The sequence below is a fragment of the Monodon monoceros genome, unplaced genomic scaffold (genome assembly GCF_005190385.1).
Source record: "Monodon monoceros isolate NGI ecotype Baffin Bay Population unplaced genomic scaffold, NGI_Narwhal_1 Super_Scaffold_9, whole genome shotgun sequence".
In the NCBI taxonomy this organism is placed as follows: domain Eukaryota; kingdom Metazoa; phylum Chordata; class Mammalia; order Artiodactyla; family Monodontidae; genus Monodon; species Monodon monoceros.
In genome coordinates, this window is record NW_021703786.1 from 49,044,808 (window position 1) to 49,066,876 (window position 22,069).

General features: G+C 43.1%; 1 protein-coding gene across 5 annotated transcripts in view; it reads left to right on the forward strand.

Annotated features, from left to right (window-relative positions):
- Positions 1-22,069, forward strand: part of ZZEF1 (zinc finger ZZ-type and EF-hand domain containing 1) — a 113,414-nt gene that overhangs the window by 80,113 nt on the left and 11,232 nt on the right. For 3 of the 5 annotated variants that reach the window (XM_029211287.1, XM_029211289.1, XM_029211291.1), the window contains 13 exons: positions 68-330; positions 1,868-2,037; positions 6,148-6,298; positions 7,710-7,849; positions 8,184-8,461; positions 9,525-9,699; positions 10,187-10,319; positions 15,027-15,232; positions 16,735-16,854; positions 18,664-18,855; positions 19,966-20,066; positions 21,399-21,534; positions 21,630-21,989. In XM_029211287.1, coding sequence (XP_029067120.1) covers positions 68-330; positions 1,868-2,037; positions 6,148-6,298; positions 7,710-7,849; positions 8,184-8,461; positions 9,525-9,699; positions 10,187-10,319; positions 15,027-15,232; positions 16,735-16,854; positions 18,664-18,855; positions 19,966-20,066; positions 21,399-21,534; positions 21,630-21,989 — 2,425 coding nt within the window. The remainder of the gene's footprint in view (positions 1-67; positions 331-1,867; positions 2,038-6,147; positions 6,299-7,709; positions 7,850-8,183; positions 8,462-9,524; positions 9,700-10,186; positions 10,320-15,026; positions 15,233-16,734; positions 16,855-18,663; positions 18,856-19,965; positions 20,067-21,398; positions 21,535-21,629; positions 21,990-22,069) is intronic. The other 2 variants (XM_029211290.1, XM_029211288.1) reach the window with 1 other exon arrangement.

The window sequence follows — 22,069 nt, forward strand, 5'->3', positions numbered from 1 at the left end:
GGCCCAATTCTCCCTTTTGGGGGGCTCACAAAGGCCTGTAGGCCTTAAAGATGTCTTGCCTTTGCAGCCACTTGCCTACCCACAGTATCACTGCCCATCCGATGGTGACCATCCGGATCAGCGACCGGCAGAGGCTCATCCAGCCCTACATCCACAACTACTCCTGGCTGCTCTTCGCCGCCCTGGCTCTCTATAGCACCCACCTGGCCAGCGCCGAGGACGTGGATGGCGAAAAGCTGGATCCCCAGGCCCGCAGCAGTGCTGCCACCCTGCGGAGCCAGTGCATGCAGCTCGTCGGGGACTGTCTGATGAAGGCTCACCAGGGAAAAGGTAATTGTTCCTCATGCATGGAAACCAGGCCACCCCTCAGCTGCTTGTGAAGCAACAGCCCCAGTGGAAGTGAAATGCAGTGCTCAGTTCAGAAGCAGTAAAACCCAGTTTTCCACAAGAGGTGCTCACCCTGGAGTGGAACCTAATTTTAAATCCCCAGATGCAGGACTTCCCTGGTGGTCCAGTGGGTGAGAATGCGTGTTCCCAATGCAGGGGGCCCGGCTTCGATCCCTGGTCGGGGAACTAGATCCCACATGCTGCAACTAAGACCCAGTGCAGCCAAAATAAATAAATAAATAAATAAATATTAAAAAAAAAAAAAATCCCCAGATTCATTTGAGAGAAATGTCAGCATTAAAGTAGCATTTAGTTTCTCTAAAATATTTCATGAAGATGTAAAAAAAATTAATAATTAAAACTCTTGATGTCCGGGGATGAAGTATTTAGTATTTGAATCCACCAGACTTAACTTTGCCAAAGGAATGCAGCCTTTTTTTAATATGGAGTGCAAATCTACTTCCACACAACTGTGTTCTAGATGAGAGCTATTTATAACTAAAATAGTTTTGATTAGGGACTTCCCTGGTGGTCCAGCGGTTAAGACTCTGCACTCCCCAAGCAGGGGGCCCAGGTTCGATCCCTGGTCAGGGAACTAGGTCCCACATGCCACAACTAAGAGCCCGCATGCCACAACTAAAGATCCCGCATGCTGTAACTAAAGATCCTGCACACCGCAACGAAGATCCTGCATGCCGCAACTAAGGCCCGGCACAGCCAAATAAATATTTTAAAAATATTTATGTTATAAATATTTTATATAATAAATATTTTAAAATAAATATTTTATATTTTAAATATAATAATATTTTTAAAATATTTCAATAAATAAATAAACAATATTTTATTTATTTAAATATTTTAAATAAATAAATATTTTAAAAAATATTTATAATATTTTAAATAAATTTTTTTTTTTTTAAAGTTTGACTAATAAAATATCTAGATGACTTTGAATCTACTGAGGGGTGCCAAGGAGAAAAATAATGTGAATGTTCAACTTCTGAGTAATTTAAATTCCTCTCAGAATAATGGACTAACTCCCCATTCTAATAAACATTAGGGAAATCAGACTTGGATGAAGTAGCAGGTGGGTAATACCAGTACTTCAGACCTATTTTGTTATCTATTTGCCAGTGGAAATTTAGAAGTCTGGCTGTTTGGGGCTACTACAAAATTTTAATGTTTATGATTTTCTAAACAGACAATCCTATTGTATCTTTTGTCCTCTGTTGTTAATAAAGTACAAGTATCCCCCACTATCGAAACTTCCGGTGTCTGAAATCAGGAGCTGAGTAGATTTGGACAGCCATGGCGAGGGGGGTGGGAGGGTGGAAGGTTGGATGGAGTACTCTTTGGTTCAGTTCGTGGAGAACTCAGCCATGTATTTTCATATAGTAGCAAAGTGATTTATGGCATTTGCAGAGAATAATCCTTATTATAAAACTTTCAACCATTCTCTTATTTGCTTCCCATGTAGGTCTTAAAGCTCTAGCTCTTCTTGGTATACTGCCAGACGGTGACTCTACTTCAGAAAAGCAGGCCCCACCAGTCGCTGTGCCCACCCAAACATCAGAGGAGCAGCCAGAGAAAAAAGCCATCCAGGCTGCTGTGGAGCCAGCCGATGCAGGCCCATTTGTGTACCGCAGTGTAAGTAACAATCCTTCCCTGGGCAGAATCACAGGTGAGCTCAGAGCTTTCACACGAGGGACTGGAACACAGAGGTTAACGGTATAGGCTTGTGACCCAGATTACGTGGGTGCAGATCCTCTGTCAGACCTTGGGCACGTCACCCGAATCTCGCTTTGGTTTTCTCGTCGGTAAAAATGGAAGGATAATAATGATAATACCTATTCCTTAGGATTGTTGTGAGGATTTACATGCATTACATACATTGAATTAATGTCTATAAAGTGCTTAAAACAGTGTTCAGGAACTTCCCTGATGGTCCAGTGGTTAAGACTCCATGCTCCCAGTGCAGGGGGCCTGGGTTCGATCCCTGGTTGGGGAGCTAGATCCCGCATGCCGCAACTAAGATCCTGCATGCCACAACTAAGATCCCGCATGCTGCAGCGAAGATCCCACATGCCGCAACTAAGATCCTGCATGCCGCAACTAAGATCCCACATGCCACAGCTGAAGAGCCCGCATGCCACAGTGAAAAGCCTGCATGCTGGAACAAAGATTTCCTCACAGAGCAACGAAGATCCCGCATGCTGCAACTGAGACCCGACACAACCAAATAAATAAATAGATAAATAAGTAAACATTTTTTTAAGAAAAGCAGTGTTCGTAGTAAGTTCCCTGTCAGTGTTAATTACTCCTGTTTCCTGCCTCCTGTGGTTTTTATAAGAATTGAACAAGATTATGCACCTAAAGAGATTGGTTCCTGACCTATGGTGAACACTGTATATGTGAAACTATTTTTATATTCAGCCAACAAATAGGTGATACTAATTGCTTACTACTTACCAAGTAGTTTACATATGTAGTTTAGAGTAGTTTGCATATGCTTGTGTAAGTAGAGGAAAAGCCTTCCTGGATCCAGGTGGAACCTGTGACAGTGACATTAAGATTGTTCTGTGGAAGAGCAAGCAGAGCTTCCATGATGCTGCCTCCAAAGCTTGAGCTGGTGCTGTAAATGCCCCTGGCTTTGCCTCAAGAGCTGCTGCTGTTTCTGTCCTCTGTCTCTGTTGTGGAGAATCCCCATTTGGTGGTTATAGCTCACTGGGATCCTGTTGTCATTTAGAGGAAGGCAAAAGCAAAGGTAGCTGGCAAAAACTTGAAAATTCTATTAGCTTCATTCTGCCAGAGAGCCAGCACAGGACAAGTGACATAATAACCTTCAAGCCTGTTTTGACCACAAAACCCCTTCTCCAGGCAGCATCGTACCCACCCACAGATTATGGTGGGGCAGAAAGAACGTTATCAGCAGAGACAGGATAAATCAGCAGTCTTGTCTTCACCTTTGAGCCTGGGAATAACTGTACCTTCTTGTGAGCTCCCAGCATCTTATGCTACCCATCAGCACAGCGCTCCCCATGTATCTACTTATTCATTTATTTATATGAAAATGGACTCGGTGAATTTTTTTTATTCAATGGATTAAAATCTTTTACTTTTTATTACTTATTTTGTTGCTCATATTGTCCCGTGTTTGGCCAATGGAAACTTCCAGCTGGCTTTTGTGTCCTTTTGATATGTCTCCATTATTATTTGAGCACTTTCTTAATTTTTGATACAAAAAGATGTTTCAGGCTTATCTTAGGCTTTCCCTGCCTAGGGACTGGAATCAGCCTTTTTCTAAGGATCTCCCAGGGCATTATTTTTATTCCTGAGGTGTCCCTACCTTTTGGGTCCTCTTCCCATCAGCAGCTGGGTATACCCAGGGTACCCTGCCTCTGCTTCTGGCTCTTAGTCTTCTCTCTAGCAAATTGCAGTTTCCAACACTGTGCCCACAACAGAACCCAAACGTCCCCACTACAATGGCCCTAAGAACCATATCCTGAGTCCTGAGTACAAATCACTTGTTTTTGAACTTCTGCACGTTTCTAGCCAATCCTAGGCTGTATTAAGGGTGTTGTCCCTCCTTCCCTCTAATGTCTAGAGATACTTTTTGTTTTAAACAACTGAGAAAGCAGTCTCAGCCAGAGACATCATCTGTCTACAACGGCCTCTGGCCAGTAATGAGACCCTCTTGAGTGCCATGTGGTGCAACTGCAGTGGCTCTTTGGAGTCCTGTGATAACAGGAAAGAAGATCAAGACTAACATTATTAGCCAGAACTTTGGAATTATATTGTTTCCACAAAGGGCCACATAGTACAGAGAGTATAGTGTTGGAGATCTTTTCAGAGGGTACATTTTTAACAAGGCAGGTAGCTCTCCCAGTCTCGGTCCCCTTTTTGGACAATCTTTTTTTTTTCCATTAAATAACTGTATTTAAACTTACATAGAGATTGAGAAATCCAAGATCAAGAAACAAGTCAGGAACAGAGCTGGGAAAAAAGGTCAGGTCTATGGATCTCAGCTTCATAGGAGAGAGAGAAGGTAGGGGACACGGTGGAAAGTAAAGGCACATTTGTCTTCATGTGGGTGAAGCTGATAATGTGTCGATTCATGATGTAGATGTGTTATCTTCCAAATGCAGAAAGCAGTTAGCTGACTTAACACAGGGAAAAACCGACAGTGACATGAGGACGGGGGAGGAGTCGCTAATTCGTGTCATGGGGGCAGGTATCTGTGTCACTGACTTTAATGATATTTTTGACTTGAACAGCCATTTTCTTTTTTTTTTCTTTGAAAACCTCATAGTCCTCAGGGCTCAGATCATGGCCTTTGGCAGGTGCCATCGTCAGGGAAGTCATGAAGCCGTCCTCACTTATGTTGACTAGAAAAATAATACATACCTTCCTGCAATCAGGAAGTGTGTATAAATAGTCCTTCCATGAGTAGAGCATGCTGAACCAGATAGCCACGGGTTTTTTTTGCAAGGAGGCTGAAGCTTTGACATGTACAATTAACCCTTCGATAAAAGGTGACTCCAATGTCACCATTGGATGACTCATTAATAAGCAGAAGTTCATCCTTAGTTGTCCATTTTCACTTACCATGTTTTCATTGTTGGCAGCCAAGTAAATGGTACTCCAGTTTCCAGTCCACTCTTCAAGCACCCACATTTTCTCTTCCATTTCCATTTCCATTTCTTCTTCTGTATCTTGGGCAATACAGAGAATGCCTTAATTAAAAAAGTATATTGTTGTAAAAATGTCGCTGATGGACTTGCTCGATGCAGGGTTACCACAAACCTCAGAAAGCTCCAGTCATCCTGTGGTCAAACAGAACTGGTGCTGTGATCAGTTTCAAGCTTAGATTCAAGTTCCATTCTGTGTCTTGGTTCCGTGGTGTGCTTCGGGCAAATCTCCTGGACAATCTTATAGCCACTTTCTTCTTGGGGTGTTGAGGGTAGGATTGATGTTGAGGTTACAGTATCTGGAGAAGGGAGGATAAGTCAGCTGCCGCTGGGAGATGTCAGGATCTTCTCATGAGTGTTTAGTGTTGGACAATGCTCCATCTTTGGCTCCAAAGTGTCCTGCCTTCGCAGACTCCTTGGAGCTAGGGTGCCTCCACCATGCACAGAAGGCTTCCTGCCTGGCCTGGTTTCCACATATAAACCTGTGTGACAGCAAGGAAAAGTACCCTGAGGGCCCAGGGAGTGCAGGTGATTCTTGGGGTGACTCTGAGTGACTCCTAAGGAAATTCAGGTCAAGGACTGTCACCCTGCCAGTGTGGGCAGCTCACTGCCAGACTCCTGAGCCCAGAAAACCCTCCCAGCTCCAATGAGGGCCCCCTTTATAAGTCTCTCTGCCAAAATGGAATTCTCAAAGGTGTAAAGTCAGCTTACTGTGCTAGAAGGAAATCCATACCTTTGTTTTCTTTTTCCCCAAGAGAAGAACTGTCCATACCTGGCTTCTGGAAGATAAATAGAATGTGTTAGAGGTTTGTACCAGAGCCATTGCTTATGTGACTGCAGGCTCTGACAGAGTGGCATTTGGAAGGTGTTGGGGGGATGTGATGCAGTGATTACTGTCTTAATTAGAGTACAGATTTATCATCAGAAACGAGGGGCATTCTCTAATTCAAAAGTATTTTTGTTTGTGAAGACTGATTGGCTAGTGATTTTAAAAGTTATATTAGATTAACAAGTAAACTTTTTTAAGAAAGAAACCTTAATTCTTTTACACTCACCGTTTTGTTTTTAGGGGAAGAGGGATGCCCCTAAGGAAGTCAGACGTTTAGACTGCAAGCAGAGGAGCAAGGCAGGGGGAGCTGCATCATTACTGAAGGGTCCTTCCTGCCAGACGCAGATTTCAGACTCACCTGCGGATGCCTGTGCACCTACAGCGCTTTCAGGTGAAGACTCTTTGACAGTTACCTTGATCTCTCATCTTAAAGTGCATGCATACCTGTCCCTGACTTATTCCTCGCACACAATTTAAAATTGGCTAGCACCCAAGGCTGCATGGTTTCTCAGTTCTGCATCAGATGGTACTGATAACACTTTGAAAGTCACCTTTTCTCCATCTTGCCTGCTTTCCTACCTTGTTTATTCCCTAATTTACTGAGTGCCTTCTATGTGCCAAGCACTGTGCTAGGCCCTGGGGTTGAAACAGGGACCAAGTCAGACAGATAGACACATAGCTCCTGCCCTCACAGTGCTGACAGTCTGGGAGGGTTTAAGACAAAGATGTGTGTAACTGATTTGAGCTGGGATGTGATTCTGTCCAGGAGAGAGGCCCAAGTGGGTGTTAGCGGTGATGGGTGTGTAGCTGGAACAGGTTGTGTCAGTGTAAAGCCCTTGTAAATAAGGCCTGCACAGGACCTTCAATGTGCTGAGATCTACTGGGGGGAAGGGCATTCAGGGCAGAAAGAACTACACGAGCAAAGAAAGGCCCCAGAGTGGGAACCCCCAGAGAATCCAGGCAGTCCCTTGGGGGGCAGGTGTGTAGGGAGGGAGTGGAGCACTGGAAGGTGGAAGTGGAGAGGGGCTGTGCACTCTGCTATGGAGGCCCTTGGACACCTGCTGGGGATGGCAGCGCAAGGTCAGGGCTGTTTCAGGGCAACTGAGGAGCCAGGAGTGGGAGCGCTGTGGGCAGAAGGAGCACGGCAGCGATGTCAGCCCAGTCCAGGACGGCTCGGGAAGGCGGGATCCTCCCCACACGGCCTCTCTGTGACAGGCAGGGGTGAGCGCTGGCATCCTGCCCCGTCCGTGGGGCCAGCTCTCAGATGGGGCTGACGCTTATCTCTGCAGGGCCTATAATTCTAAGGTCCAGAAAACAGTTTGACTCCATGTCAATCCAGGTCATCAAAATCCACTCTGGTCTGATTCCATCTGAGGAGCAGCATCCTGGTTCACATACAGTTTATTCATCCATCGAGTATTTATTGAATAGCTGCTGTGCTCCAGAAACATTTCTAGGTGTTTGTGATACATCATTGAAAAAAACAAAAATCTAGAAGGGAAGCCAGACGGTAAACGATCAATATCAAATAATATGGTGTGTTAAAAGGTAATTAAATGCCATGAGCGCAAAAGAGCAGGGGAATGGAGAGCGCAGAGGGGTTGGGAGAGATCGGAGGGCAGGCTCAACCTTAAACCAGGGTGATCAGGACAGACCTCCTTGAGTAAGACGTGTTCAGCAATAGGTTTTTAAAGTCCCAGCTTGATTCTGTAGCGGCACAGGAACAGTGCAGTGGTTTACTTGCCTCTTCATACACATATAGAACCTGGCAAAATCTGAAAGCTTGGTGTTTTACAACTCAGATGCTGAAAATTCAGAAGCATCATCTCAGAAGCCCATCGAGGAAAAGGCAGTTACTCCAAGCCCTGAGCAGGTGTTCGCTGAGTGTTCCCAGAAGAGGATTTTGGGATTATTAGCAGCCATGTTACCTCCCTTAAACTCGGTAAGAGACAAATTGGCATTTAAAAAAAGGGGGGGTGGGGTGGGTAGTGTTATGCATAGAAAAAATTTTTGGAAAGCCATATACTGAAATTAACTGTTAATTGCAGTCGTCTGTGTATCCCTGGGGTAGGATTATAAATTACAAGTAGGATTGTAAGATGATACCTGAGAATGTTTATTTCACAGTCGATTGTCCCTAAGCCATTTGTGAAAGACACTGCATAATTCCTTTGGCACCAGGCCAGTTATAAATAATATATGAAGGAAATGGAGTGTTTAGTTGGTGTGGTGACATAGATTTTTGTGTTGAACACATTCTTCTTCTCTCTCGACAGGATCCCACAGTCCCCCTGATAGACCTGGAGCACGTGCTCCCACTCATGTTCCAGGTCGTCGTCTCCAATGCAGGCCACCTGAATGAAACGTATCACCTCACCCTGGGTCTTCTCGGCCAGCTGATCATCCGCCTTTCACCCGTGGAGGCCGACGCCGCAGTGACCAAGGTCCTCTCGGCCAAACACAGCCTGTTTGCAGCAGGGGACAGTTCCACTTTGCCGGATGGCTGGAAGACCACCCACCTGCTCTTTAGCCTGGGAGCTGTGTGTCTGGACAGGTAGCCGCCCTCACTGTGCCCCACCTTGGTGTTCATTGACTTAGGTCAGTGATCTGGCTGTTGACTAATTTCAGCGTGCTTCCCTGCTCTTGTCTAGGGATCTTTTGCGGGAGTGGAATTTGTTTTATTAGCAACACTGTCAGCCAACATTAAAACTGCGCTTAAAACCCACATTAAGACAGCTGTGCAGTCTGGGCACTCTCTGGTGATATATATTCTGGTTGGTTCTTTCCTGAGAGTAATAAGTGTAGGCTTTGGGGTTGAAGAAAATAGATCTATTTTCATTATATAAAAGTAACATAATCACAATACCAAATTTGGAAAACCAAAATGAGGGGGAAAAATCACCTTGCCTTGTACCACATCAATGCATCTGGTGCTGTTTTATTCTCCCCACTGCCACCACACTGCTTGCAGGATCTCAGCTCCCTGACCAGGGACTGAACCCCGGGCCATGGCAGTGAAAGCCCAGGATCCTAACCACTAGGCCACCAGGGAACTCCCTGGTGCTATTTTAGTATATATTTCCTGTGCGTTTTTTTCTGTACGTGAATGTGAGTGTGCACAAGTGCACATGGTGCATGACCTTTTATAGAGATTTTTAAAAGCATAGCTGTAGACTTGAGTATATAAGTAACAAATCTTGATATTCCCCCCCACACACACTTATCATTATATGAAAAGCATCATTCTGGTAGTTTTTTTGTTTGTTTGTTTTGTTTTTGACTACATTTATTCCAGGAAATCAAGGAGGGTTTACAGTTTTAAAATCACTACATTAACAACAACCAAAATGGGAGTGAGGGAGTACAATGTGATCATATCAACCAGTGAAGACAAATCATTTGATAAAGCACAACAATGTGTTCATGATTTAAAGAAAAAAAGAATAGAGGAGTAGGCTCCTGATCAGATAAAGAGTTGTCTAACATTCTGGTAGTTTTTAAATTAATATAATGAATGGCTCATTGGCATGCTTCTGGGTCTGCCTTTGAGTGTGGCGACCTGATGAGTTGAATTTGGAGCCTCTGCGCTGCCATCTAATGGAGCTCTTGCCTTCTAGCCGCGTGGGCTTGGACTGGGCCTGCTCCATGGCGGAGATCCTGCGGTCACTCAACAGCGCCCCCCTGTGGCGTGACGTCATTGCCACCTTCACAGACCACTGCATCAAGCAGCTGCCCTTCCAGCTGAAGCACACCAACATCTTCACGCTGCTGGTGCTGGTCGGCTTCCCCCAGGTACGCCACTGAAGGCCTGGCCTCCTCTTCATCACGTGCACAGCGTGTATCTTTGGAAGTTTTTTTTCTTTAGTTGTATAATTTGCCTTTACAGTATTGGTATATTTTCAAGATTATGGGATGGTTTGTTCAACTTGCATTTTTAACAGTTTTAGCCATTTGATTCATTTTCTTGGCTTTGAATAATAGGTAACTGTAATATATTAAATTACAGAGAACTTCAAAATACAGTTGTTCACTTTGGCATTCATCTTGATCTCATTTCTACTCTTCACGTCTCTCAACCGGTTGGGACGAAGGGGACTGTGAAAACATGGCTTTATCCAGCAAGCACTTAAACCAATTCTGTGCCAGGCCTGTGTCAGGCCCTGGACTTAGAGATGGGAAGAACCCTGTCCTTGAGTGCTTGTTGAAGTCAGCAGCACAACCAAAAGGCACTGTGCTCTATATGCTGCTGAGTTGCCTTTTCTGTCTGTGTCATGTTTAGGTCCTCTGCGCGGGGACCCGCTGTGTTTATATGGATAATGCCAACGAACCACATAATGTGATCATCTTGAAGCACTTTACTGAGAAGAACAGGGCTGTGATCGTCAACGTCAAAACCCGGAAGAGGAAAACAGGTCCCAAGCATAATTATTTTTTCTAAGAATGAGAGACAGTTGTCCAATCTCTGTATACCCTAAAAATCAGTTAAGATATCTTGGTTCTTCCCCTGCATGTGAATTTTTAAAAAACAAGTTATAGCTCCGCGAACTTCTTTTTGCTTGTCTCTGAAGTGATGTGGTTGAATTGGAATCACTTTGAAGGCCCTTTCCACACTGTTATTTTGTGTACATGGCTCTGTGTTTTTGAGTTGGCTAGATGTTTAGGTTCTGAACATTAACTCTTCTCATTTGCCAGTGTCACTTGTTTTCTAATGGGTAATTTAAATATATGATGGAGTCAGGTGGCTACAGGACTGTAAAATAACTTCACATAATTGTATTGGCATTCATGTCACTTTCCACTTTGTTTCATCAATAGAACAGTGAAGGTACATCATTATGTGCCCAGGTCTGCTCTTGAAATAATCTGCTTTATCATTCAGCTTCAGCACTAGGCACTATCTGTGCTATTTTTGTGTACTGTGCAATGTAAAGGTCAAGGCTTATTTATTTATTTGTTTGTTTGTTTGCATGTGACTGTCCCATTGTTCTACGACCATTTGTTGAACAGACTATTCTTTCTTCATTGAATTATCTTGGCAACTTTGTGAAAATTAATTGACCCATGTATGTTTGTGTCTATTTGTGGATTCTGTTACTTTCCATTAATCTATATATCTGTCCTTACGCAAATACCACATTGTCTTGACTGTTGTAGATTTCTCCTGAGTATTGAAATCAGGTTCTCCAACTTTGTTATTCTTCAGAATTGTTGGCTAGTCTAGTTCCTTTGTCTTTCTGTATAATTTTAGAATCAGCTTGTCAGTTTCTATTAAAGAACCTGTTGGACTTTTTTTTTTTAATTAATATTTATTTGTTTATTTTTATTTTGGCCACATCGAGTCTTAGTTGTGGCATTCGGTTCTTTCCTTGTGGCATTCGGGATCATTAGTTGTGACAAGCAGAGTCCTTTCAGCTGGGACATGTGAACTCTGAGTTGCGGCATGCATGTGGGATCTAGTTCCCTGACCAGGGATCGAACCCGAGCCCCCTGCATTGGGAGCACAAAGGCTTAGCCACTGGACCACCAGGGAAGTCCCCCTGCTGGACTTTTGATTGGCATTGTATTGAATCTATAGATCCATTTGGGGAGAATTGACATCTTACCAATACTGAGTCTTTTGACTTGGGAGCATGGTATCTCTCCATTCACTTATGGGATAAATTTGGGTCTTATAAAATGTAGATCTTTAATTTCTCTGAATTTCACATGGGGTATCAGATGCCTCTTCTCATTCCTGGTTTTGGTAATTTATATCTTTTCTTTTTTGTTTCATAGGCTAGCCAGAGATTTATCAATTTATTGGATCTGCCAAGGACCAGCTTTTGGTTTCATTGATTTTTCTCTGTTTTCTCTTTTATTGATTTCTATCTTTCCATTATTAATTTCCTTATTTCTTCTTACTTTGAGTTTAATTTGCTCTTTTTTCTTTTTCTGGTTTCTTAAAGTGGAAGTCTAAGTCACTGATTTGAGACCTTTCTTTTTTTGTCGATAGAAGCATTTTAATGCTGTGAATTTCCTGTTAGGTGTGGCTTTATCCACATCCATAATTTTTGATATGTTGTGTTATCATTTTCATTCAGGTCAGAGTATTTTCTATTCATCTTGTGATTTTTTTCTTTCTTCTGTGATTATTTAAAATTTTGTTGTTTAATTTCCAAATATTTGGGGGTATTCCAGATACCTTTCTGTTATTGATTGCAAGTTGTGGTCAGAGAACATACTATGAATGATTTCAGTCCTATTAGATTACTGCAATTTGTTTTATGGTCAAAAATTTAGTCTGTTTCAAATAAGATTCCATGTGCACTTGAAAAAAAATGCATATACTGTGTTGTTGGTAGAGTGTCCTATAGATATCATTGAGATCAAGTCATTTGACAGTGCTGTTCAAGTCTTCTATACTCTTACTGATTTTTTGTCTATTTGTTCTAACAATTACTGAGAAAGGAATGTTGAGGTATCCAGCTATAATTGCGTGTATGGTCTGTTTCTCATTTCATTATGAAACGTTCCTTTATATCCCTAATAATATTCCGTGTTCTGAAATCTACTTTAATATTTAGGTAGCCTCTCTAGCTTTTTTGTTGTTGTTGTTACTAACATTTGCATGATGCGTCTTTTTCTATTCTTTTGCTTTAACCTCCCTGTGTCTTTACATTTCAAGTGTAGATAGCACATAGTGGAGTCTTCGTTTTTAATCCAGTCTGACAATACCTGCCCTTTTTTTTGTTGTTTTTTTATGGAAGTATAGTTGATTTACAATGTCATGCTAGTTTCAGGTTTACAGCACAGTGATTCAATATATATATTCTTTTTTCAGATTCTTTTCCTTTATAGGTTATTACAAAATATTGAGTATAGTTTCCTGTGCTATACAGTAGGTCCTTGTTGGTTATCTGTTTTATATGTAGTAGTGTATGTCTGTTAATCTCAAACTCCTAATTTATCCCTCCCCAATACCTGCCTTTTTTTTTTTTAATTATTTATTTATTTTTGCAGTGTTGGGTCTTCATTTCTATGCGTGGGCTTTCTCTAGTTGTGGCGAGCAGGGGCTACTCTTTGTTGCAGTGTGCGAGCTTCTCATTGTCGTGGCTTCTCTTGTTGCAGAGCATGGGCTCTAGGTGCATGAGGTTCAGTAGCACGCAGGCTCTAGAGTGCAGGCTCAGTAGTTGTGGCACACAGGCTTAGTTGCTCCGCGGCATGTCGGATCTTCCCGGGCCAGGGATCGAACCCATGTCCCCTGCATTGGCAGGCGGATTCTTAACCACTGTGCCACCAGGGAAGCCCCTCTACTATATTCTTGCTTGTTTTTTGTTTGTCACATCTGTTCTTTGTTCTTTTTTCCTTCTAACTTCTTTTGGATTGAGTTGTTTTTGTTTCTGTTTTTTTTAATGATTCCATGTTATCTCCACTATTAGCTTTAAAGTATATCTTATTTTTTTAGTGGTTGCTTTAGGGTTTACAGTAGTTTACCTTCAAATAATTTCTTACTGGTTGCATTAGGGTTTATAATATACACCTTTAACTCATCGTGGTCTATCTTCAAACAGTCTACCACTTCACATATAGTGAAGAAACATAGGTTTTGTATTTTTATTCCATCATCTTTTGTACTGTTGTTGTCACACATTTTACTTTTACATGATATAAACCTTACAATACATTATTTATTTTGTTTTAAAAGTCACATACTTTAAAAGGGATCTTAGAGTGAGAAAACAATAGCTTTAATATTTAGCCACATATTTACCATTTCAGGTGCTCTTCATTCCTTTGTATAAGTTCAGGTTTGTACCTGGTATCATTTTTTTTTTTCCTGAAAAACTTCCCTTAATATCTCTTGTAGTGCAGGTCTGCTGCTACAAAATCATTATTTTGGTTCGTCCTGCCAAACCAAAGAAATATTTACTTTGACTTCATCTGTGAGATGAATTTTTCTAGGTAAAAAATTGTAGGCTGAGAGTTTTTTCTTTGCGCACCTTAAAGATATTGATCTTTTTTCTTTTGGTTTGCATAGTTTCTGCCATGAAGTCAGCTGTCATTCTCTGTTACTCTTCAAAGTGTGTCTCTTTTCTCCGCCTGCTTTTAAGATTTTTCTCTTAATCACTGCTTTTTAGCATTTTGATTATGATGTGCCTTGGCATGATTTTCATTATGTTTCTTCTGCTTGATGGTTTAAAGAGCTCCTGGATCTACAGATTTATAGTTTTCATCAAATTTGGGATTTTTTTGATCATTATGTCTTCAAATAGTTTTATGCCCCCGACTAGGACACTTCCACTCTCACTGGTCGGAAGACAGAATATTCTCAGAGTTCTTTGTGAGCTCCAAGAATTGTTCTGCCTACTCCTTTTTGACAGTTCTTTCCTAGAACTAGGTAGTTTCCTATCTAGTTTCCTCTCACATTTGTGTAGATCAGTATTCAGCCAAATACTCATGAGGAACCCTCTGTAGATATCTAGAGAGGTCTCCCACACACCCCTCTCTCTGTGCATCTCTCTTCTCTGTGATATCGTGTCCCATAAGTTCTAGCTGCCATGACTTCCCTGAACTCTGACCTCTGTCTCCTCAGTTCATTAAAACTGGACTTGGATTTCCACTCCATGCTGTGCAGGCTGGAAATTGTCTCCAGATAGCCAGGGCTATTGGAAGGCTCACCTGGTTTATGTCCCTTCTTTCAGGGGTCATCGTCCTGTACTACCTATTGTCCAATGTCTGCAAACCATCGTTTCATGTATTTTTCCAGGGTTCTGGTTGTTTAATGTAAGAGAGTAAATCCGATCCCTTTTACTCAGGCTTGTTCTGAAATGGAAGTCTCTCATGTGTTCTGTGTTTATGAACTTCCTTTAACACCTTTGGAGACAACCTGTTTGTGTGAGTAGTAGGAATGTGAATTGCATCTCTTGGTGGCTTGGTGGGTAGGTGGCCCGGTACCACTTTTGTGCTCAGCTGCAAGCTGACCTTAAATATAATGGCTAAGTTTGAAGCCAGAGAGATTTGTGTTTTGGGGTCTGCAGTTCTTGCTTCAGAAAGGCACATTACTGGGGAAGAAACTTATCTGCAGGAAGTATTAACTGTACTTTTTGTGCCTTCTTTTCCTGCCTGACATCACCCTTCAGTGAAGGACTACCAGCTGGTCCAGAAAGGAGGAGGACCGGAATGCAGCAACTCTCAGGCCCAGCTGAGCCAATACTCCCAGCACTTTGCCTTTATTGCCAGTCACCTTCTGCAAACCAGCATGGACAGCCATTGTCCCGAGGCAGTGGAAGCAACTTGGGTCCTGTCCCTGGCCCTCAAAGGATTATACAAAACACTAAAGGTGGTGGTGAGCTTCTTCCATTTGCTAATGAATCTGACTGTGATTTAACACCTGCAGGGTATTAACTAGAAGGACATACCATCTGATTTCAATGGATGGTTAATCATAGGTTCTTGATTATTTTTAGAAATAATTGGCACCTTGCACAAGGATAACTTTAAGGAAGAAACAGAGTTTTCCCAATAGTTGGTTCTCTGTAATTTTTCAGTCCTGCCTCATGGAACCAGGTACCACTACCTAATGGGCCCATAACCTTGGAAGATGAGAAGAAAAATTGACTGAACAGTTTCTCACTTGCCTCTGAACCACAGTCCCTTCTGGTTCATCCTAGGAAGAATAAAGGGGGCTAATATCTTACGGGATCTTGGAGCAATAGGTTTGGCATATGGTGTAAGAGAAGACAGACAAGTTAAAGAGCTGGGCGATAATTGACATGGAGATGGGAAGCCTTGACTTGTGGGGAACATGATTCTTCTACCATCTGAGGGGCATCGATAGGGAGGATCTTTCCAACAGAACTAGCCATGAGAGAAGGATCTCATTTGGAAAGTTTATGCGTTCCCTGACTTTGGCAACACTGGCGAGGAGGCTGTGGAACGACTCAAGCACCACAAGGAGATTGGACTAGATGGCATTTCAGCTCTGGCCCAGTCCTGAGAGTTTATATTTTTAGGCTGGAGACCACACATCTGCTGTTTGTTGATTTCATGGCATTTATCACAATCTACTATTGTTTTAGTTGTTTACATTACAGTAGGAAAGAGAAAATAAACTCCCTGAGGGCAGAGACCATTTCTGTCTTTGAATCCTTCATTCTGTAAATACATGTCTATTTGTTGAGCACCAGGGGCTAGGTGGAACTGAGTAGGTAGTGTTGAACTAGAAAGAATGTCCCTGTTGTCATGGAGCTTTCAGCCTAAACTGCAAGGGAGACAGCAAAGAGCCTGCAAGGAAATCCACCATGAGTCAGAAAGAGCCTTTCTGAGGAGGTGAAATCTGAGGTGATAAATAAGGAGTCTGGGCAGAGCATTACATCCTGGGAGAGGTCAAACTCCAGGCCTGGTTGTCAGGGAGCAGAAGGAACTACCTTAGGGCTTCAGGAAAGTGCCGAGGAGGAGATGAGACCACAGAGACAGGCAGGGAGCCTGCGGGACCTTGTCAGCTATGAATAGGGACTCGGATTTCAGTCTGCAGGGCAGTGGGAAGCTTTTGGAAGGTAGAGAGCAGGAGAGGGACATAAAACCTCTGTTCTTAACACAGGACTCAGCACGTAGAATGTACGAAGCTTCAGAAATACTTGTTGAGTGAATGAATTAGAGAGCGAACACACTTAGGTTATGGCTCAGGTTCAGGGTTTCATCCTCCCCGTTGACTCTGGAATTTTCACCAGAAGGTGAACTTGGGCCACTAGCTGAGACTGGGCTGTGACAGAGGCCTGCTTCTCCCCGAGTGACCCTTACCTTCTTCACTCTGAGGCAGTTGCAGATCATTCTTTTTCTGTTTGACAGGCTCATGGTTTTGAAGAGACCCATGCTACCTTCCTTCAGACTGATTTGCTGAAGCTGCTGGTGAAAAAGTGCAGCAAAGGGACCGGCTTCAGTAAAACGTGGCTCCTCCGGGACCTGGAAGTAAGGGACCAGGGTGATTCCTGCTGCTGCTTCCTGATGCAGATTTACTGGCCTGGGAGTTAGAACCACCAGTCAGTGACAGCTGGTTCTGCCCTGTGCACACGCTCATCTGGTGCAGTTGTTAAACAGTGTCTTGTATTTGTCTTCCTTTTTGGAAATAGAGATTATGACACCTGTCCTCCCTTGTCAGGGAAAATGAATTTGATGTTTGCTCAAAGAATATTGGAAGAGAAGTATTTTGTGGAAACACACGGTTGACCAATTATATCATGGTAGTAAATCTGCCCTTGAATTATTATTTCCCTTTAAACTTCCTTTGAGCTAAAATCAGTTCCTAAATTTGTCCTCACTTATGTTTATTTTATGTAGGATTTTAGTTGATAATTTTCATTTTATTCCTTTTCGCCATAGGCCTTAGACTTTTCTTAGTGGAATTACTGTGGTTCCCTGGGGCGTTTCTGTGCCAAGCATCAGCTTCAGGTCAGAAAGGCTGCTGCTGTATGGGGCTGCTCAGCTGGCCATTCTCAGTCACACAGAGGCCTGAGCTCCAGGAAGCAGCTCTCAGTTGCCACAGGAGGATTTGGTTAGGTTTTAGGAAAATACGCTGAAACATATTAATGGATAACCTGGTGAGCATTTGAGCTCTTGTTCTTTAGGAAATATTTTAAAGTAAATTTTTTTTACATTCAAAAACTTATATTTTTTATATTCAGAAAGTTTGAAAAGTAGAAAAGAAAGAAAAACCCCAAATTTCATCCACCCCAAACACAGCTACCGTTAGTATTATGTATATTTCCTTTTTCTAATTATTTTCCTTCTGTGTTTATATTACCTACATAGGTTTAGATTGTGCAATGAAGCACACTGTTGAAATAAATTGAGGTCACGTGATGGCCACTTTTCTAAGTTGCTAGGTAGTTTTCATAACGACCATCTTTAACGGCTGCGGATGATCCACAAAGATGGATTTCAGTTTTTTGCCATTATTAAATGCTTCATTGACCATATCAAGAGTATAGCTTTTTACACATTTTACATTATTCCTAGAAGATGAGTTACCAGGTCAAAAGTTATGAACATTTGTGTAGCTCTTTACATTTCACCAAAATGCCTTCTAAAAGGGTGATAACAACTTACACCATCAGTGGCAAAGTTCAACACGAAGGTCCCGTGTAGTTTTTATTTTTTAATTTTTTTAATTTTTTTTCAGTGTTCTTAAAGTCTTTTATTCTATGCACATATTTTTACAAAATAGGGTAATGCTATATAACATGGCTTTTCTCTAAATATCATCTAACAAACGCTTTTCAAAACCAATAGAAATTTGTCATTATTTGTAAGGAATGTTCCTTTGTGTGAGATGTGCGCTAATCAAACTCCTACTGTTGGAAATTTAGCTTGTTCCCAGTTTTTTTTTGTTTGTTTTTTTGTTTTGTTTGTTTTTTTACATCTTTATTGGAGTATAATTGCTTTACAACGGTGTGTTAGTTTCTGCTTTATAACAAAGTGAATCAGTTATACATATGCATATGTTCCCATATCTCTTCCCTCTTGCATCTCCCTCCCTCCCTCCCACCCTCCCTATCCCACCCCTGCAGGCGGTCACAGTCCCTTGTTTTTAGTCAGCATTTCTTTGATTATAAGTATGGTTGAACATGTTTTCATATTTCTTTACTAATTTTACATTCTTTTTGTGAATTCTGATGTCTTTTAAAAGGTTCAGTCAGATATTTTCTACCCTTTGAGGGTTAAAGATCTCACCCACTAAACACTCATGTTCCTGCCCTGCCTGATTTTCTTTCTGTATAGATTTTGTCCATCATGCTGTACTCCTCAAAAAAGGAGATCAGCACTTTGGCTGAGCATGGAGAGCTGGAGCTGGATGAGCGAGGAGACCAGGAGGAAGAGGTGGAACGGTCAGTCAGCAGCCCGGGTGAGCCAGAGCAGAAAAAGCTGGACCCTCTCGAAAGCCTGGATGAGCCCACCAGGATATGTTTCTTGGTACGTTCTTGGGTCACGGTGTGGACTGAGGAAGGGACTCTAAGGAATGGATTCTCTTTGGCTTGGGCTGTGTTTTAGCCTCCATGTGAAAATGCTTCAGACTGATGTCCTGAGAATGCACTTCCTGAAGACTCAGTCGGTATTGTGCAGAATTCGTCCAGAGGGATGGAAAAGCCCTATTACAACAGTAGTTCTTAACGTTTGGGGGGTCATGGACCCAAAAGCTTTAGATCGTTTCTCCCATAAACTATACTTGCAAATAACTTTTGTAAAACTTTGCGTGTAATTTCAGGCCTGTCCATAAATCCCCAGGTGACAGTCTGTCCTCACAGTTTCTCAGACACACTCCTACTTTCCCTGGATAATCCACTCTTCCTCAGAATGATGTGAAAATGGGCAAGGGCTTGGACTTCAAAGGGTCTAACTGTGTGAAGAGTAAACAGAGAGTATGGGGTGGATATAAGAAAAGCAAGTACAGTTTTTAAAAACATCAAAAGAAAGTCCAGTACTTAGATTTATGTGCCACTTAACAAACTTGAGTGCAAGGCAGCTGCTACAGAGAAGCTAGCAATGAATACAATTTGGTGGGTAATTATTGACTATTAACAGTACATTTGTTTGCATGACTTTTTTTTTTTGGTGTTTCCATGTTTTATATCTTCCTTTGAACTTATAACAGTAATGCAGATTTTACAGTCCATGTTTTAGGGCTTATAATCTTTTTTTATTTTATTTATTTATTTATTTATTTTTTGCGGTACGCGGGCCTCTCACTGCTATGGCCTCTCCCGTTGCGGAGCACAGGCTTCGGACGCGCAGGCTCAGCGGCCATGGCTCACGGGCCCAGCCACTCCACGGAATGTGGGATCCTCCCCGACCAGGGCATGAACCCGTGTCCCCTGCATCGGCAGGCAGACTCTCAACCACTGTGCCACCAGGGAAGCCCAGGGCTTATAATCTTATATACATGAAGTGCCCATGTGATGTTTTTAAATTATAACGTGGTAACTTTAGGAAATAATTGTTTTATCACTTTTGAGGTCAGATCATCAATAATGTGTTAAAGCAGTTTAAATTGTCTCTCTTCTACTTCCTCCTTGTGGCCTTCAGATGGCTCACGACGCCCTCAATGCCCCTCTGCACATTCTCCGGGCCATATACGAACTGCAGATGAAGAGGACCGACTCTTTCTTCCTGGAGGTTCAGAAGAGGTAAGGGACATTTAGATGCAGCCAAAGTGTAGTGAGTGAGGCAACAAGTAAGGGTGGGACTCTGTTTACCTCCTGCCAACTAGATCTGGATAAAAACTCCTGACAGGCCAAAGAGCAGTTGGTTTTCAGTTCTTCATAAAGTGACATGAAAGCTGGCTGTGCCACACCGCATGGCTCATCTTTGAGTTGTGTTGTGTGCTGCTTCTTTAGGAAGAGCTTTATATTCGCAGTCTGCCTCTTAGAGTAAACTCGTTGTGGGGGCAGAGTTTTGACACAGACACCAAGGTTTCTCTCCCACGTCAGCCCAGGGAGCAAACAGTGCAGAGCAGGACCTTCTGGTACATTCTGGTCAAAAGTGTCCTTTCGTTTGTTTGTTTTTTCACTTCTGTACATTATTTTCGTGTTTTTTCTTCAAGGATTATTATAAAATTAACAATATACCCTTCCTCTTGGCCAGGAAGTTCAGAGCTAGTTCTCGGGCCCAGCTCTTAAATTTGTGGAGAACTTTATGTTTCTGCAACTAATCTCCTCCTCCATCCCCCACATCCTAGTTTTGACTTCCTATTCTGATTTATATCCAATTCCAATTTAATTTTCTTTTATTTCATATTTCTATTTTCCCATATGTATTTCTTATCTACTGCCTCAAATCCTTTGTGAGATGAGGCAGGGTTGCATCAGTTAGGACACAGAAGTATCATGGTCAAGGAAGATGGAATTTGTTTTCCCTCTCACGGCACAGTCCAGAGGTAGGCAGTAGCCTATGGTGGGTGGGCGGTCTGCTTCACAAGGGACCCCGCATCCCCAAGGGTGCTGTCCTCATCTGTGTCGTCAGAGCTGGCTCCCCGACACCAGCTCTTTGTTCCAGCCCAGGGGAAAGGGGGAAGGTGGGGAAAGGAGCTCATCCTTAACCCAGTTGTTTGAGGGCAAGCTGCAGAAATGGCACACGTTACCTCACTGGCCTCCCGTTGGCGTGACCCTAGTTGCATTGCTGCTAGGAGGACTGGGAACTGTGTCTCCAGCTGGGTGATTGTGTATCTTGCTAAAACTTCAGGGAACTTTGTTTCTAAATGAAAGGAAGAATGGATCCTAAGGGATGGCTTGCATCTCTGCTTTGGGCACATGGGCATGCGTGCACGTTTGTGTGCACGTTTGCGTGCACGAATAGATGAACACTGTGAATCTAGTGTGCGAAATGTGGAACGTAATAACGTAATTGCGAAATAACAGGAAAATAACTCGGATCGGCATTTCTGCAAGTTTTACTGCAGGTTAAACTCTTGCCTTTCTGTAACTAGGGTGCCCAACTTTGTGTTTCTTCCTTCTCTTCAGATTTGACGGGGATGAGCTCACCACTGATGAAAGGATACGGACCCTGGCTCAGAGGTGGCAGCCCAGCAGGAGTCTGAGACTGGACGAGCAGAGCGCCAAAGCTGTGGATACAGACATGATTATCTTACCATGCTTGGTATGTTGCCCCACCTGGGAAGCAAGGTGTCTGCCCTGCCCCCACCCCAGTTGTGAGAAGGCCAGGCCTCTGTGACGGTGGTCTTTGGGTTGCAGTCCCGGCCCGCACGCTGTGACCAGGCCACCACGGAGTCAAACCCTGTGACCCAGAAGCTGATCTCCAGCACGGAGAGTGAACTGCAGCAGAGCTACGCCAAGCAGCGGCGCAGCAAGAGCGCCACCCTCCTGCACAAAGAGCTCAACTGCAAGAGCAAGAGAGCTGTGCGCGACTACCTCTTTCGCGTGAACGAGGCCACAGCAGTCCTGTACGCCCGCCACGTGCTCGCATCCTTGCTCGCTGAGTGGCCAGGGCACGTGCCGGTGAGCGAGGACATCCTGGAGCTGAGCGGCCCTGCCCACATGACCTACATTCTGGATATGTTCATGCAGCTGGAAGAAAAGCACCAGTGGGAGAAGGTAATTAGGCAGCCGGGCTGGGCGCTTACCACACTTGCTCCTCCTCTGTGTCCCTCCCAGCCCCCCGCTGGGGGGTTTGA